This window comes from Thunnus thynnus, chromosome 20, assembly GCF_963924715.1.
Source record: "Thunnus thynnus chromosome 20, fThuThy2.1, whole genome shotgun sequence".
In the NCBI taxonomy this organism is placed as follows: Eukaryota; Metazoa; Chordata; class Actinopteri; order Scombriformes; family Scombridae; genus Thunnus; species Thunnus thynnus.
Window position 1 is genome coordinate 11317700 of NC_089536.1, and position 19148 is coordinate 11336847.

At 41.3% G+C, this 19148-nt stretch overlaps 1 protein-coding gene across 1 annotated transcript in view; it reads left to right on the forward strand.

Annotated features, from left to right (window-relative positions):
• The first annotated feature begins 261 nt into the window (after window positions 1–261).
• LOC137172232 (paired box protein Pax-2a-like) overlaps window positions 262–19148 on the forward strand; it is a 29232-nt gene continuing 10345 nt past the window's right edge. Inside the window, exons 1-5 of the mRNA XM_067576533.1 lie at window positions 262–443; window positions 3766–3845; window positions 3962–4081; window positions 13221–13396; window positions 16225–16339. Coding sequence (XP_067432634.1) covers window positions 358–443; window positions 3766–3845; window positions 3962–4081; window positions 13221–13396; window positions 16225–16339 — 577 coding nt within the window. The 5' untranslated portion in view covers window positions 262–357. The remainder of the gene's footprint in view (window positions 444–3765; window positions 3846–3961; window positions 4082–13220; window positions 13397–16224; window positions 16340–19148) is intronic.

Sequence of the window (19148 nt, forward strand, 5' to 3'; positions counted from 1 at the left end):
AAGAGAATTTACAGAATTGCTGTGAAGTATTGTTTGTAAAATCTTGTTTTGCTGAAGAAAAGTCTGATTTTTTGGACACTTTCTTGGAAAAAAAAAAATAGTAGCTCCAAAGCTGGCAACATCCGCGTGTTTCACTGATTTATTTTAAACTAATACTAAGCATCTATCTTAAAGGTATCAGAAGCTTCACAGACTGAAATATGTCAAACTATCACTGCCTCATTGGAGAATATTATTTTTTGCAGATACTACGAGACTGGTAGCATCAAACCAGGGGTGATTGGTGGGTCTAAACCTAAAGTGGCCACGCCAAAGGTCGTGGAAAAAATAGCAGACTACAAGAGGCAAAACCCAACCATGTTCGCCTGGGAGATCAGAGACAGACTGCTGGCAGAGGGCATCTGCGACAACGACACTGTTCCCAGCGTCTCATCCATTAACAGGTAGGAAACATTTCACTGCAGCGCTCTAGATTATGATAGAAAAATGTGCTTACAAATTCCAGATTTTTTATTTTTTTCTTGTTACCTTTTGTAAATTTTCTTGTGGTTTAACAACGTGCTGCAGGATGTAAACAGTGTAATAAAGAGGGCCGGCAGAGCGCAAATTGGAAACCATTTATCTCAGTATCTGTGCTAAGCGCACCACCCACAAGCAGAAGATTGTTTGACCAACTTTGTGCTGCCCAGCGCGGCGAGGCTGCCTGTGGTCTCAGAGGTGCAATTCAATCTTTCAGACCAAACTCCCTCAACAATCAGCAGTACATCCAGGACTCAGTGAATCTGTCGAGATGAAAACCGATCAATATGCGGTGACCAGATCCCGTGGCGCTATAAAGCAGGCCAATTTTCTTTAGCACATCTAATGTGTGGAGCTGAGCAGCCTGCACTCAGAGAGAGAGAGAGAGAGAGAGAGAGAGCAAGGCTGGCTTTATCTGCAAGATTTTATGCCTAAGAAAGAGGGAAATACAGTAGATTTGCTGCAAAATATTGCATCACGTGAAAATAAGGTCATAATTAAAAATAACAGAAAAAATATTTGGACCCAAAACGTTTTATGTGAGGCGATGATGGCGCCTTTAATGCAGCATGGGAGAATAAAATATGTTTATTAATAATTCTTTTAAAATCTGAGGTGATGTCTTGTTGTTGTAGATGTAAAATCATGACGATGCAAACGAGTGCAATATCAATTTTGCCAAAGTTGTGGCGTTAAAACAGCTATGTAAATGCTTATATGACAAATTATCAGGTAAAATATCTAAATTGAACATTTCAGGTGTCACTGTTCAGGCTATAAATGTTCAGTTGTCCTTAAGAGATTCGTAAACAGCGCCATAGTTGAAGAATGGCAGCTACAGGAGGAACCAGGACACCCCCCCCACACCCAACACACACACACACACACAAACTCCTCCTCGCCCCCCCACACACACACACCACCACCCCACCCCCCCACCACCAGAGATCCCTGGTGATGAACTTTGGTTAAGAGGCACTGTTCCATAGAGCCAGCATCAGCATTACATTTTAATGAGCTGATGGGAGAGCATGGACAGCTCCACACAAGACATCTTTTAAATAGAGAAAGGCTGAAGAAAATTCATTTCATGCTTCGTGGTTGCTTAAAAAGCCCCATTTAAGGAGGCTCAGACACATGTATGTGATAAATTCAAAATGTACATTAATATCATTAAAAGACCCCATATAAAGTTTTTTCAATTCCAATTAAAGCTTTCTATTTTGGAAATGAAGGGGGAGCCTTATGTGTCTTTGTTTATGTGGGAAATTAAATTGTGAATACAAAGAACTGTAATTCTATCAGCCAAATATGAGAGCTACTTTGAATTTCTATTACGGCTTAATGCTGAATATTTTCTCTTTTTAGCAGAAGAAATGTAAGATTTCAATGCGTTTTCGCTCCAGTGCCACACACACACACACACACACACACACAATAGAGCACACACACACACACAAGTGAGAGGACACACATTTGTTTTGATTTAGCTCCTGCTAAATATTTCAATATATGGTTGAGTTTGTAAAAGGAGCAGTCTGCAGAAATCAATGAAAACATCTTTAGTGGTTCATTCACAATCAAGCCTGGTTCCAGATCATCTGATAGTGCCTCAAGTTGTTTAAAATAAATGACAAGAGAAGTTTTCACTCCATGTGCTTAAATGGGGCTTTCCCAGTTAAGACAATGGGAGGGAAGAAAAAAAAAAAGAAAAAAAAAGACTGGAGCCGAAGTCTTTTCCAGTCGGATGGTTCTGACTGTGGCCAGTCGTGGGTTTCTGTGGCAGACAGTCTGACCTCAGGACTGTTGACAAAAGAGGATGCTCTATTTAAACACCTTTCCCCTGCATGCATTATTAAACGCTACAGAGATAGTGTTGTACTACGAGTCTGGGCCACCACAACCAACAAGTAACGCTACGCTGCTGGTAGACATAAAAAAAAAAAAAAAAAAAGGGTCCTCAATGGCGTTCGATATTATTGATTCAGAAGTAAAGCAATTTTAATATTTCTTCGGGGGATTTTCAGCAACAGCCAGGTCATTAATTCATTCTCCCAAATTGCTTATTCAATATCAAGAACATGGATACCAAATAAAGTCTTTGAATTTATGTAGCACACACAAGTCAAGGGGTCGAATAACTGTTATGGGGAGAAGTGAAAAAAATTAAAACATCAATATGCGCTCTCTGGAAAGTCTTGTTGTTAGGTAGCTTTGCCTCCAAGGGGAGTTTTTCTTTTTTTTTTTTTGTTGACAGTGTTGGATTTATTCCTCTAAATTCTTCTGGCACCCACAGTAACATCAATATCCAAATCATTTGATCTGTTTCTAGATAATGTGGAGGACGAAAACAAAAGGAGAGCTGTATTTTTTTTTGGTTTGAAATCATAATCTGTGGCTCTATATTGTGCGGTTTTATCTAAGCGAGTGAATATTTTCATTCTACGGAAAGATAACAAGCAAATAAATAAGAATAAAGGAACAAACTGGGCTCGGAAATCAACCTGAAAAGGCTCTGTGGTCCTCACTCGACCTCTTTCGCTTGTGCTCTAAAATAGCTCTCATGGCATACATGATGAATAGTTTTAAAGTTTACAAATTATTGTGACAGCTCCCTTTCTCCCCAAGTGCCATTCAGATTAAAGGAATCTAATGCTGGCGTAAGCTTGTGCAAGGCAATAAGGAACTATTGCTTTCCTGTCACATGTAATTTATAGCTTTCTATTTGCATCTGTTTGCCCGTGTGACTAATCCCCAACTTTTTCTCCCCAAGCCCCGATCAATACAACCTCATCCGCATTGGCACATGGGGGGTTGCTGGTTCTACAGAGATGTTTGATCTGGGAAGCAAAGGGCTACTACTGCGATTCGGCCCCCGTGAAACCACCTCCACAGTGGGGGGAGAGAGAGAGAGAGAGAGAGAGGGAGAGAGAGGGAGCTGATTAGTGTGGGCCAGGTAGAGTCAGTGAAGCTGATCATTGAGGTGAATTGATGTGATTTCATGCTTTGTTTGCAAGATCACTCAGACCAAAAGTGCAATGAAGACTTTTCTCCAGACCTCACCTTTAAGGCAGAACCACCGATCAGATCCCTTCTTGCGTATGAGTTACATTTGATATCTTAATCACGCAGTATCTCCATAGCAGCTGCGATCACGCTCAAACAGGGGTCGTTTGGAAATCTCCAGCAAAGAGAAGACATTCCTAGAAAAGTGCCGATGACACCTGCCTCTCCTTTGTTTCTCAGGATCATCCGAACAAAAGTCCAGCAGCCTTTCCATCCATCTCCTGATGGGACATCCCTGTCGACAACAGGCCATACCATAGGTAAAACTGCAGCTCACCGCATCAGCATCAGCTGAATGTTATATGGAATCGCAGCACATAGAGAACATACATGAATATAAGCTGGCTGTTAATGTTTTTGCTTCTTTTTTTCCTAGTACCAAGCACAGCCTCGCCGCCTGTAACCAGCGCCTCCAACGACCCTGCAGGGTCCTACTCCATCAATGGGATTCTGGGTATCCCACGATCCAACGGTGAAAAGAGGAAAAGAGATGAAGGTAAGAGAATTTTTCTTTTATGAGGAAAACAAAAAAAAAAAACAACAACCTCAGCGCAGGATTAGGCATGGTAGCATGCAAGAAAATACCTAAAATCACGGGGAAAAAAACCTAAAAAGCGAGTAGCATTCCTTGCGGCTTTATGCTATAAAACCCACTTTGCTGAACTTGCAATTACAGCATTAAAACCTGCTTCTGTTCCAGTAGATGACCCTTATAAAACACCTAAGTCTGAACTCTGTTACACTGCTGTGTCAATCTGCCAAGGAGTCTTTTGATTTGAAGACACGACCTCCGCTGTTGTCTCCTGCAATTAATCTTTATGGAAGTGATTAAAGGGCTTTAGATAATTACATGTCAAGATGATGTAGCCAACCACCCAGGTCAGTCAAGAAAGCCTCTATAGCTCTGTGGAGGGCTTCTTTTTTTTTTTTTCTTTAACAAAAGTGCCTCCACTTCTGCTGCTGAAGTAGTAGGTTAGTGGATATAACGGGGCCTGAGGCGATATAGATTATTGGTTCTGTAAGCAATAGGCTTCCTTAATGTCACTACATAAGCAGCTGATGAGAATAGCTAAACAGATGCACTCATGTTACGAGGCGTGTTCGGGTACGGAGGGATGATGTGGCTGCTGAAAAGGGGCAGTTATCTCAAACAGGGTGGGGAATGAGTGCCTTATTTCTGCAGTGCTCTGGAATGAGAGCTAATCAGAGCACGGCAGCAGTTTACATAGCGTCTTCTTTGTTCTGGCGTTTGTTGAGAAGCGCGGGGGTTTGCGGGATATTGAGTGGAATTGATGTTTTATGTGCGTGCAGGGAGGGAGGGATGACTAATGACCTGTCAGAGGTAGATTTCCTGGCAAAGATATAAAAACCAGCATGACGTGGACATGGCAAATGACATAATCAAGTCTTTCCCTGTAAGAGATGCAATCGCGAGGGCATAATGCAAACGTCTGGTATTTTCAAGGGTTCATTTTCAGTCGTTCGAGGACCTCTCATATTAGCCAGGGTGTAATGTCTAGTCACTGAATGATAGAATGCACACATTTCTATGCAGATTGCTGCTGAAGGGCAAAGAGGTATTAAAGGGCATGGAGAGGAATAAGATATGTGTGTGCGTGTGTAAGAAGGAGAGCTGGCCTGTTTTGTGGAGGTCTTCCAGGTGACAGCGCCATGTTTCTACGGCTATTCAGTCTCAAATGATTCCCCTGATGTGCTGCCATTTCTGTGATTTAGGTGCTCGGCTAGCATTACGATAAAAGAGAAGAAAGCTGTGTGTGTGTGTGGATGTGTGCGCTCATGTGTGTGTTTGCGACAGGGTAGGACTTGTACTGAGGGTGACAGGAGGGGGCGGGTGGGGGGAGCTGTGGTTCTTATATACTCTCTGAACCTCCTGGTGCCTACCTGGAACCACAGGGTCAGGGATACTTTATCTTTCCAAAACATAAACCCCAGGCCTTGGCTGCACACACACACACACGGCCGACAAAGCAATGTCTCGCCTCGAGCCACAGTTTGTAAGAATAGTATATTACATACGATGTTACCCTGTGGACACTATTGTCCTGTTGCTGTCGTCTCTGAAAGTGTACCGAAAAACAAACCCGAATTAAAAAAAAAAAAAAAAATAGTAAGCAACTGAAGTGGCTGAAGTGTCCCTGAAAACTGAGGAGACCTAGCTTATGTCCTCTGTATTTTGTGTTTTGTAACCTTTGCAACCATAAGTTTGGTAGAAATGGAGTGTCATCAAGAAAATAGTGAGTGGTTTTATATGAAATTGAGGCCACAGCTCCAGTATGTCATAACCTGTGGTAAATATGGCCCTATATAACCATGTATTATTATTTTTGGGGGGTGCATTGTTGAAAGAAAATCATCCCAGATTCTATATTTGGCCAAAAAAATTTTAAGTGTGTATTGAACTTCACCATCAACTGTTTTAAGTGGCATTCTTTCTTTGCTTTACATAAAAAAATACTAACAAAAATAAGGCGTTTTGTCGCTTTTTGTCTGGAAATGATCAAATAGTACTGAATAACTGTTGTTTTTCTAGCAAAACCAGTCATCCACCAACATCATATGTAGGATTGATGATTTTAAATCCTGGTTACGGTCTTGCTTTGAAATCAAACAGTTTTTCAGTAAGAAACATGCTTGTGCTAACCGTCGTGGTCCTGTTTGTCTCAAACTGCTTATTTCTTCACCTAAAGTCTGTGTTTCAGTGTTGCCTCGTTTGCTATTCAGACATATTTTGCTTTGCTCAGTAGGCAGTAGTCTATAGTCACTTAATGCCTGGATTAAATTTCCTCACAGCACAGTGGCTTGCCTGAGCCCTATTTAACTTGGTAAGCCTCATGATGATTATGGCACAAGCAGTCATTATCAAGGGTTGAAAACATGAACAAAAATGAGCGAAGGGAAGGGAAGGAAAGGAGGGGAAGGGTTAGGGAGGGGAGGCGGTGTGCAACACAAGCTGCGGTGAAATGGATTGGCTGTGTAGCCCAGAGTATTTGTTTTAGGCAGTAGCTGTGGCTCTCTGCCAAGCGAGCAGACAGCTCCTAAGTTTCCAAGTCAGCAGTGCCCTTAAAAAAAGGTCCCCATTACAGGAGGGATGTAGAGATAATGTAGTGTGACACACGTTATGTACACTGGGTCTCGGCAAGAGGAGCTTCAGGGACACAGGTGTCATAAGACCCATTAATCTGCTATTGTCACGTGTTATTGCAAATTAAAAGTAGCATGTTACACTTGGCAGCCATTGTTGCGGACGGACAGAGTGGGGGGAGAGAGCGGGAGAGAGAGACCCCTGGAGATGGTGTCTTTGGTGACCACGGCTGTCCACACGTTTTACAAAGTGACATATATTAGAATTTGCAATTCTGCAGAGAAAAGCTATTACCTCACAGATTAACATCCAAGTACCCCACCACCACCCGCCTCACTCCCTGCATCCCAACTCCACCACCCCCACTGCCTCTGACACTGTAGGCTTCAGAAAAGACAAAGGAGAAGCTTGAGCTGCTTCTCTTTGGGGTGAAATGAAAAAAAAAAAAATTCATACAGAATCTGATGTTTAAGTACAAATTTGCTTTCATGGATGTTTTTGTTCACGTTGCATTGACCTGAGCAGACAGTTTGAAGGTCTGTTGAGAACATGCAGTGTCCAATGGACAGAATGATAAACCCATGAAGTGTGTCCGGTCTTTCAAAGTCATATCACACGTCCTTTCAGACTGGCCAACAAATTGCACAATCAGACCTGCAGTTGATTCTTAATTTCAGCCATTCTGAGCGCTTTCTGCTTTGTGTCAGTCTTTCTTCTTGATTTATGAGAGAAATACCAAGAGAGAAATTTCATGATAAGATGATCATCATATATTTCAAAAGCCAACAACAATAGCCAGTGGCAGTCAGAATGAATGTGATTCTGTGCTTCAGTAGCTGTTGAATTAATTATTTCTCATCTCTGAGCGTCATGAGGACTGAACCGTGTGTGGAGATGAGTGATGGAGCGGGCCTGCGTCACACCCTGCTCTGTGTCTCAGCATCTGTTTTGGAGGAGAGGAAGAATCAACACAGGAACTCAGAGCGAAGCGAAATGTCAGCACCTAAGTACAACCTCCAAATTAGATTGATAAAGCCTTTAAAAGCTCGAGAACATCACAGCAAACAGCACCAACAGTAAGCAATGTTGCTTAACGCCTTTCCACACTTTTCTCTTCTGGATATAAGAATTAATCAGATTATTTTCTAGTTATTTGTCTATTTTTTGGGTGTTACTCAGGATCTGCCGATGTAAAGTTGTAGAGCTGGCCTACGTAGAGCGAGGTTAGTAAAGTTATTGCAGCATTGCAGTGTTAAACAAGGCCAGAGAGGTCAAGTGGGTCAATTTACCATGAATAATGCTCATTTTATTATGAACAAAAACATGTACACCAACCAACCCCAACCCTAACCCTAACCCCCCCATGGAAACGAATCTCACTCCTGGCTGAAGTCAAAAGTTGGCAGCCCTGCTTTCATTACATTTGAAACTGCAAATTATTAAATATTTAAATGTTTGGTTTAGGAAATGTCAGAAGAAAGTGAAAAATGCCAGTTCGCTAGATCACAATGGTGGACCAACAGTCCAAAACTCAAATATATTCCATTTACAATGGTATAAAACGGAGAAAAGCAGCAAATTCTTACGTTTGAGAAGCTGCCAACAGAGAATTAGAAAGAAAATTAAAAATAATCGATTATCAAAATTGCTAATTTTCCGTCGATCAGCTAATCTATTTGATTCAACAGTAATCACAGATCTTTGGTGATGCAGAACAAACATATTATATCCCAAAGACAGTATTTCATTCATGCTGACATAATCAAAACATTCAATTAGAAAAAACAAAATGCAGCTGAGTTCATCCAATTTGATGCAAATGAGTTTTAATTTGATCTCATTTAGCCAAGAATTGAACCAGGCGGGAAATTATAGAGGTGTATTATCGCGAACTACGTAACAATGTGTTAGGGGATCGAGAGCGTATATATGCTGACATGTTATTTAAACAAGGAGTAGACAGTGGGGATAAGCTCACTCATCTGAGGGGGGCTTTCATGACCTCAAGGTGCCAGCTAACCTCCCTGTGCCTCTAACAAGAACTCGGAAACTCAAATTTAATTGTGTGAAAGAGTTTAAACTTTCATTCTGAAATCATTCTTTTCCTCTGTTAGAGTCAGTCTTTCGGAAAAACGACTTTTCATAGCCAATCTGCACTTCATTATGATAATTGTTCTGTTTTTGTTTGGCGGGCAGTCACTCGGACTCACTCCCAGCCTCAGAGTTGCGTTGGCTAAAGCCTCCTGCTAGGGGTCGCAACCTCTGGGTGCCAAACCCGCAGAGAGGAGTCTGCTCTCTAGAGCTGGTTATCTGATCTGATAGAGGCTGCTCCCTCGTTACCGGAGTGTTAATACAGACTGATGTCAAGATGAATACACTCAACTCAAGAGATGATCAATAAACGACCACAGAGCGGGACAAGCATGCGACGCACTGACAAAGCCACTGTGGTCAAAGATTAGTATCACTGCTGCATCACGAGCAGATTAGGAAATGTCCAAATAATGGATCTCGCTTCTTGTAGTGACAATAAGACATTTGCACCTGAAAACTTTTTCTAAATCTAAATCTAATCTAAAGTATTTCTCTGTAACATTTAATTTTTCTTAAAAAAAATAATAACAGTTTAACACTCAAAAACACAGCTAATCTACTCCTTCAAGACTGTGTGAGTGAGGTTTGGGTCTGCAGCTAATAATTATTTTCATCATTGATTAATCTGCCAGTTATTGTCTCGATTAATTGTTTAGTCTCTAAAATGTTAGAGTTTCTCAAAGCCCACGGTGATGTCTTAACAGCCCAAAAACCTAGAAATTTTTAATTTTTAGTTGGACCACAACAACAGGGCCAGCCCTATAACTGCGTCTGTCCGTCACCGAGTCACTCACTGACTGACTGACTGAGTGATGAAGTTACACCATTTGTCAGCCAAAGTTACACAGAATGCATTTTGCACCAACCGACAGCAATGGTTGAGATTAAGCTGTTGTAATTTTCACTGTTGAACTGTTTATATGTCACATTATCAAGTTAACTTACAGAAAAACAAAACATCTTAAAAATGCAGGCAACGTCCATGTCTGATGGCAACCAGATGACGTACACTCATGCACCAGCCGTGTACTGTACTAGGTTTTGACTTAGTCATGTTGAGCTGACACAGTCAGCTTTTTTTGACAGTGGAGTTTCCTGTCCAAAATACTGAGCAAAACAACCCAACAACCTGTCAAATCTGGATGCTGTTTTCTGCCTAGAAAAACCTGACGTTACCCTTTTCTGCTCAATTTGAGTGCAGACAAAACACAAATACAGAAATCTCTCATGTGAAATATTCTAAATACTCTCATTTTGTTCTTCTAATTTTGGCAGATGATAGTGTTTTCATGTAGGACTCATTCACCTGTTGTAAGAAAATGACTGAGGATGCATAAAATTGATTTAGGCACCTCGAGGAAGCATAATTACATGACTACATTACCATTGAAAGTGTCACCAGAATCATCTTCATCACCAAAATATGGTTGATTTGACAGGTGGGAATCGGTAGCAGGGAGGGCAGATGGGACTGTCCTCAGTCTGAGTGGGAGGAAGAGCGTTGACCCAGGATGGTTTGTCTTGTGTGTGGGAAGTGTATTCCACAGTGGTGAATGACAGATATGTGTATGTGTGTGTGTGTTTGTGTGTGCGTGTGTGTGTGTGTTTGGTGGGGGGTATTGATCAGGTGTTGTGGCTCCGACCGGCTGATGGAAAGTAATTAATGACTCTATTTGCTTTGGTACCAAAGAGAACAACTGAATTTGATAAAGTGACAAGCAGCAGCTATAGTAGGTGAGGGCCTTCACTGTGGCTGTGCACAAAACATGCTGAATACTCACAGATTAGTTGTGTTAACCTCTTAAAGGAATTGTTTGACATTTTGGGAAATATTTGCTGTCTTCCCGAGAGTTAGATGAGTCGTAAGCTTCAACCAGGAGACTGTTAGCTTCTTAGTGTAGAGACTGGAAGCGGGGGGAAACAGATGACTGTAAAACCCCAACTTGACATTTTGTACAAATTAAACAAACAAAATATGCTGTTATAGGTGGATTTTGTGACCTTTTGAGTGAGCCACGTTAGCTGTTTCCTCCTGCTTCTAGTCTTTATGCTAAGCTAACTGTTTTCTGACTATAGCTTCATTATTATATAACATTTATTATTAAAAGGACAGGAATGAGAGTGGTATCGATCTTCTTATGTATCATCGCAAATTACCCCCGATTGGGGCCAATTGATGCAAATAGGCTACGTGTCCACACAAGTTGAAAATGTTTCATCTTGAGCATCTTGAGCATATCCCTGGCCTTTATGAATGTGCTTCATAATGTACAGACACAAGAGGCAAAAGGACAGACACTGGAGCAATCTGATCTCACAGAAATACATGAAATGACCACGACCTCTTAACGCCGCATTACATGGTCGTGGCACGTAATGTGTTAAGAGGCTGCGGTCATTCCACATATTTCTGTGAGATCAGGCTGAACTGGAGGGAAATAACAGAAGGAACTGGAGTCTCTGATGAGTTCTGAGTTCAGTCAGAGGCTGAGCTGAACACAAACACACAGAAACACACCGACAGACACAGTCGGTGTGTCTGTTGCTAGCTAGCTTACAGCTAACTTGCAGTTGGTATTTTGGCTGTTTGGGGTGAATAAACACAAATGGTCCAGCAGTCAAATAAGCGCAAATGACATGAGGTGAAAACTCACTTTGTGTTCTGTCTGAAAGCACCATAAGAGAATAAGCTTATTCCCCAAAATCCTTTACTGTTAAATTCTGCTGCAAGCACCACTGTGTCCATCTTTGAAAAACGTATGTTTTGAGGTCAAAAATAAGCTTTAATTCAGGTCCAGATCCAAAAGTTTCTCAAGTTAACAAATATGTTGGCCAAATTTTGGGAAAAAATGTTTAAAATGATGCACAAAACTAGAATATTTTCAATTTGATGTTATGGTGCAGCTAAAAATATGACATTTTGGGTTTGATTAGATGACTACATATCTCCACTGTCTTTGTGGCGTAATGACAACGAATGTTTGAGATAATCCAATGGATTTTGAAAGGGTGTATTTTCTCAGCGTATGGTTTTCACATCACAGTGTGATGTGAAAACCATACGCTTTGCAGTGTGGAAAGTGCTCTCCCTCTAAATTTAAAGAAACTCGAGGAAAATTTTACAGGTAAAATCAAATGTTTAAGAGGTAAAATCCCACAACAGATAATACTCTGTTGGGTAAATATTTCTGTATGCACATTTTTCTTTAATCAAAATAGGATAAATAGTACAACTTATTTGATACATGACTTTCTTTTGCTATCAATACAATTTGAGGTTACACACTCACACATGCTCGGACACACACACCCACTCACACTCTCTTTTATAGCTCCTTCGGCTCCCTGTGCAGGAGTCAGGTTCATCCTCTGGCCTCAGCCTGTGAAAAAAGGTCAAGCAGCAGAATAGAATGGCAATAACCCTCCCAAATGGTACTATCACACAGACATGATTGATCAATTGAATTCCATGGCAGAGAAAAATGTGGGATTAAGTAGAGTATTATACGCACAATGAGTTGAGGCATGATGTTCATTTCAAGTTCATTTCAGCTCCCTCTTGCCACCAGATCAGGCAATCAATAGGGGCCTTGCATATCATATATCACCACTCTCCCACTGAGGGGAGAACATAATCTGCCGCAAATTTAGAATGACAGATTTGTAAGGGAGCTGAAGCTTTCTGGGATCCGGGGAGGAGACCTACAGATGCAGCCACTGCAGCCAGGAGAGGTGGGGGTGTTGGAGAAGGGCCGGGGGTAGAAAGGGGTAGAAAAAGAGGTATGGTAGAATGGTCTGTAAAGGCTTTAAAGCGTCGCACACAAGTGACAACGGTGAAAGCTAAGGCATCCTTCTCCCAACAGTTGGGTAATCAGGTCAGGAGTCAGGAGAAAATTTCTGTGTTTGGAGAGCAGGATGATTGAACTAGACTGTACGATTTTATTCAGCCTCTTGTCCTGCGCTGCTGTTTCCAAATGGAACCGCACACTCGCAGAGAATGAAAGCAGTATTGAATTGTGAAAGGGAAATTGTGCTTTTAAAAAAAAAGCTGCTCATCACCAGTAAGGTTTTGGGGAGGAAAAGGGGGGGGGGGGGGTGAAAAGGCATTATAATGGGCTAGCTGCTGCTTTCATTACTACACATGCTTGCCACAACATGTATATATTTGCAAGTGACGGTAATCCATCAATTACCAGAGGGCTTTCAGATCATGATGGTGTTAATACTGTGTGGGGAAATGTCAGTGTGATGTAGCCAGTGGCTCACCACAGCCATTAAGTTGTGCAGTAAAAACCTGCACTCCATCCCTTTCTGTCCTCCTCAAGATCCCCCACAGAGGTGGTACAGAAAAAACATGAGGAGAATATAAAGTGCATAGCTTGAAGTAAAGGCCAGCTTGCGGGGTCAGTGTCTCGATTGTTGCTCTTTCTTCTTATAGATGGTTCAGATGGTTCTGGCCCAAACAGTGATTCTCAGGGTAGTGTGGAGAGTTTACGGAAACACCTGAGGGCAGATGCCTTTACCCAGCAGCAGCTGGAAGCATTGGACCGGGTCTTTGAACGCCCCTCGTACCCTGACGTCTTCCCTACATCGGAGCATATCAAACCCGAACAGGTTAGTAGCGCCGCAACTCATCACCTCTGCTTTTTTTTTTCACATACATCCAAATTGTGCATGCAATACTGAATCTAACACACATAAAAAAAAACACCTTTGTCACAAATATTCCTAAACCATATCCAGAGAAGAAAGCTAATTAAACAAACGTCTGAGATGGCCGATCACTGGATTACAAGCCAGCATGTATAATGCTGGAGGGATCACCAGGAAAACTCCCACACATTATTGATTTTGTCATGAAAAACACATTCCTTGTATCCCCTATAATTGAGAATAACAGTATGGCAACATTAAATTAATCAATACCTAGATTTTTCTTCATTTTTTGCTGTGTTATTCAACTGCTGCTTCTTGCCTTTGTTGTTTATTTTCCACTTCTGTATCATATGTTGACGTTAAATGACTGAAGCAGTCTTGAAAGCTGCCTTTATTGTAACATATATATTCATGAGATGGATGTATGAAACATTGCAAACAACCCCCATATATTCCTGCTCCGAGTCCTTATGATATTAAAACCACGCTTGCCATCCATCCTCATTTCAAAAATTAAGAGGCATTTGGGGAACAGCCACCCCCACGCCAAAACGACAGCCAGAAACCACTGCTTATTAAAAGCTCTGGGTTTATTACAATGGATAACCTTTATTTACTTTCATTATACTATTAAACAACAAGAGACTATTAATTTCTACCACAAAACTACAAGCGGACCCATAAAGCAAAAGCAGTCGCTTAATTGAGTTCATTTTAATTTCTCTCCAATCGGGGCGAATTACGCAGGTGATAAATCAGTGGGACAGGCCTCACCTCTAGAAGAGGGCCTAATTTGCAGCTAATTACAAAACTGATTTCTACTGGAAGATCAATACCAAAACGAATTGGAAATGACTTGCAATCACAAAGAGCGTCAGGGAGAGTATTAAAAGGCAGAGGGAAAAGGGTTAGGCTAAAAAAGGGGGAGAGTGGGGAAGAAAAAAAAAGAGGCCAGGAACAGTCCAGAAAAATCAGCTTTAATTTAATGCAATATTAATCAGAGCACTTTCCCTTTCATGGGTGCCTCACGTTTTTTTTTTTTTCTTTTTTTTTTTCCTCTGGAAAATGTGGCCCTATTAGCCAGTGTCTGGGTTCTGTAGCGAGGCATTAAAAACCCATTCTGGAGATGCAAAACTCAATGGATTCACCCCTCCCACACTTCTGCTAGCCATTTGGTCATCCTTTTCAGACCTATCTTTTCAGTTTTCCCCCTCCTGCCCTTTATCTGCATGATAAAACGTCTGTTTGGCGTCTGAAGCCTCTGAGAATAGAGGAAAACATCCGACATTGTGCCAGTGAACAGTTGTAGCAGACAATTAGAGTTTATCGGTGATAGTGGCAGACAAGAGTGGGGTCACAGGCGTCCCCCTGTGGGAGCGCGGCCCACTGAGCCACTCAGGCTCACACTGGGCTTTGGACAAACATTGTCAACACTCAGACTCCGGAAGTCTCATCTCATTAAAAAAACCTGCTAACATCTGCCATGAGTGTCTTTAGCGGATTTACAAAAGGAAACATGATGATGAAAGACACGCTGGGAAGAGATTATTTTTAAATTGAATAAAATTTGTTTTCTTTTGTTTTGTTTTGTTTTATTAAGGGGTCAGTTCACCCAAATTACACATAGAGTCATATTTGGTTTTATCTGCTGATGTTTCTACGTGTCTGCTTCTAAGATTTCAGCTGCCACCCCAATATAATTTGTGGAGCTAAAATCTGAAAGTGTTTGTTTTAAAGAATTAAACAGGAACACGTCTTTTCAGAAACAGTGTCCCAGTTAATCTTGATAATACAGACTTCTTCGTGAACTAGGATATTATCTGTAAATAAGGCTTTTTTCCAACCTTCAATACTTTTCTTGAAACATGTCTGTAACAAGGAGTATGATAAACTCTCAACTATCAAATTAGAAGTCCTTTTTATTTATTTTTTCAGTAGAATTTTACTGATTTCACTCTATTTTGCCAGTTGTATACTGTATTTCATTTAGGGTTAGAAAACATGAAAGAAGTTTTGATGATTTGATCAGTACTCTGGTAACTCAGGTATCATATTTTTTCAATGTTTTTGGAAAAATTAAAGCAGCACATTTGCACAAATTCCATTCACTTGAGTTTAGATGTAAATTTCAGAGGTGGATATCTCAAAACCTGGGCGTATAAAACCAAAATTATCTGCATGGCTTCATACCACAAGAGCTAAGTGAGAAAATATGTTTTTTTTTCTGTGATTTGGGTGAACTAGGCCTTTAACACAAAACCTGAACGCACACAAGGAGCTAAACCTCTGACAGTTAAACTGTAACAAAAAGTGCAAGATGTACAAGTGATTCTATTCAGAGATAAGAGGCAATGAAATTTAAAGGTGGTGTAAACTCTAAATTATAAGCAAAAAAGCTAAAAAAAAAATATTTTTTTTTGAAAAGGTGAATGGTGTCTCTCAAACAGGGCCACATGGTGTGCCTGTAACAAAGCAGAACTGCTTTCTCCCTTGGCTGGTCAGGGGTAGGACTGCAGTCAAGCACAAAGGGCCAGCTGACGCCTTGGCTTTTCACTCATCTCAAAATCCCACTTCCTCTCAGACAATACCAAAATACATTCATGATATGCTTGAACTGCCACCCTGCAGCTCACACACACACACACACACACACACACACACACAATGCTCTCATACAAATTTATACTCACACAGGCCTGTGTGGAGCGCTTAATGGAGGAGGAGAAGGGAGGATTTCCATCTAGGTATTGTTTGGTTGTGTAATGATTCAACTGTCCTTTTCCCAGGCTAATGAGTACTCGCTCCCTGCCCTGAATTCCAGCCTGGACGAAGTCAAGCCCAGTTTATCATCTAGCGCCAACCCAGACCTGGGCCCCAGCGTGTCGCAAAGCTACCCTGTAGGTAAGATCAAGTGCCATACAGTACGCCTTTATGCTGCCAGGCCACAGCTTCAGCTGAGGGGTTTTGTACAATGTAAAAGAAAAATAATGCAAAGCATGCTTGTGCAATTGACAAACAATGAAATGTCTGAAAAAATAAAAGCAAACCAAAAAGTTAAGTGTGAAGACTTTTTTAATACCATTTCACTCTGAGCTGAAAAGGTGGTACGATGATACGATAAAAGCTTAGCAGCTGTCCTCCGTCTGGTTTTTCGCTGAGCAAGCAGGGCGATAATCGGGAGGGGGTGACTGTTCAGTCACTGCTGGACAAGGACCTTTGGGTGTCAGTAGATCAGAACTATGACTGTGTATCAGAGCAAGGTCTCGCAAAAGAAAAAAAAAAAAAAAAAAAAAAAAGGCCACCATGCAGGACTGACTGCTTGTTGGCTGCCTGCTGCTGCTGTGTTGGTCCTGTGATTTGTACGCCGGGAGACAGTTTGTGTGTCTCAAAGCACGAGTAATGTGCCTCGGTAAATACGCTCTGGCATTTCTGCCGCCTAACTTTAACACCATGATCATTTATTTCACCCTCCTATCTCTCTCTTTCTCCCCCCCACCCCTCGTTGTCTCCTCTCCTTGTCACAGTTAATGACTGCCTGGCTAATTGAAATATTGTTTCGTTGTTGCCGTGTTATTACCAAGAAGAAGGTTAAGTTTACTGAAAGTTTACGATGACTGTCGGGGGCCTGAGATTAATATACAGATCTTTTATTAAAATTCATATAATTATGCAGCAGCCATCAAAGGCAACGAGTTCTGCGTGGGGGAGGACAGGGTGATTGAAAATTGCACCGGCCCCCCTTCTCAAATGATAGCCAAGCAGTCTTATGAGAAAAGAAAGGGCCCTTTTCTCATTAATATGTGGGAGGTAGATTTCCCCTGTAAGGCAGGCCTCCTGAGAAGAAAGGTGTGTGTTCGTCCTTTGTGCACTGATGGCCCCGTGAAAGCAGGCCTGCTTCTGCAGGCAGCTTTGTTTGCACCTGGGATATTTTCTCTGCAGTGAGGGTCTCCTTACAGGTGTAAAGACACATATAGAAGAAGAAAGATGGGATTGTATGTGTATCAGTGTGTGTGCATCTGTGTGTGTGCATATGAGAAAAAAAGCACATTACTTACTTTTGTATCAGTAAATAAGTTTATTTCATGTCCTTTCTTTTGGTAGAGCTCACTGGAGGCAGAGAAATAAAGCATACAGAGGTCAAACTAATGAACAAACATCACTCTGACTTCCACTTGGTAATTAGTATTTGGTTAGTGGCTCCTCTGCTTGGTTTTCCCTCAGTGCCTGTGTGGATAATAGGTGATATTCAGGTGTGTGGTCTCTCTAATGGCTGAGTATTACAGTTTACTTGCCAGCGATAAGCCTACCAGAGGAATTTTAAGCCATGCAAAAAGTAGTAAATTATCTGTAGTATTTAGGCTGAGATCCAATTTTAAATTAATTGTGCCTTTACGGAGGAAAGAACTGGAGATTATGTTCATCCTTAAAATGTTTTCGAACACCAATTAAAACGCCTGCAGTTATTGATCTTGTTGATTTTATGCCCTGGAATTTGCATAATCTATTAAAAATGAATGATTCATGAAGTGCTCATTGCCAGAGATTGGGATTCTCAGTGAACTGAAAGACTTGAGAGATAGAAATCTTTTGTGTCCTCTGCTTATCCTATTAAGGCTCAAAAGTACCTGCAAAGCAGGCTCAAATAAGAAAGGGATTTAAGGGCATTGTGCACATCATCGAAATTCAGAGGCAAGAAGCCACTTCCATTAAAACAGCTTTTTTTCTCTCTCCCTCTCCTCCACATTAATGCTGTATTACCTGCTAAATAGTCCCTCTTACCCCATAAAAACACCAAAGGGTTCCATGAATATGTGGATAGGACAATTGCATATTGTGAGGTAATTTCTATTGTTGATATGGGAAGTAATTTCTTTGATGAATTCCCTTCGAGAGATGGATTTCATCTCAAGTGCTTCTTATTCTTGTTCATTCGAACTGCTTAAAATTCAAATAGTGTGAGCCTTGGGTGAATTTATGAATAGCAGAAGGAGGAGCTCAGAACTTTTTGTGTATTTTGAGTAATAAATGGAGAGATGGCCTTGATACGGCCAATTGTCCACTATTTCTATAAAGAGTTTCTGTATTTCCTGAAATTAGTCAGAGCCCACCTGTTTCCTTGATGATGCTTCAGACTTAAGAGCCATCCAGAGCGCTGAGCTGATTCCCTTGAGCATTCAGTGGGAGTTTTACACATCTCCACTCATTGCATACTGAAGACTCTTTAAACATATTCCCTGCTGGGCCTGTTAATGGAGGCCTCCAAAGGCTTAAAGCCCCTGTGTTGATGACACTTCTCCTCTTCAAGCAGCTGCTTCCGTACGCTCCTTTATCCCTACCTGTTATTCTTCTGAACAAAAGGTTGAGCAGCAAATACAACTATCCGCACTTAACATTCAATTAAGGTGATGGAGTGAGTGCTCTCAGGGTGAACTACACAGAAAGTATCAAGACCTGCCGTTGTGCAGTGAGCAGCGAGCAACGATCAGACAGCGAACCTGCCGTCAGTGATGTGTGGCCTCATGACGAACTGCTCGCCTGTCTTCCCACAGGGGGAAACTCAGGCTCCGAAATTAATGCTTATTTCGTCTTCACAAAAGCAAACTAACCTTTGAGCACACATTTGATAATGAATGACTTTCAGCCGGTGTTTGGGGAATTAAAGCAATTTGGCTCTCCAAACATTCTTTACTTAGTTGTAATTAATTAGGGT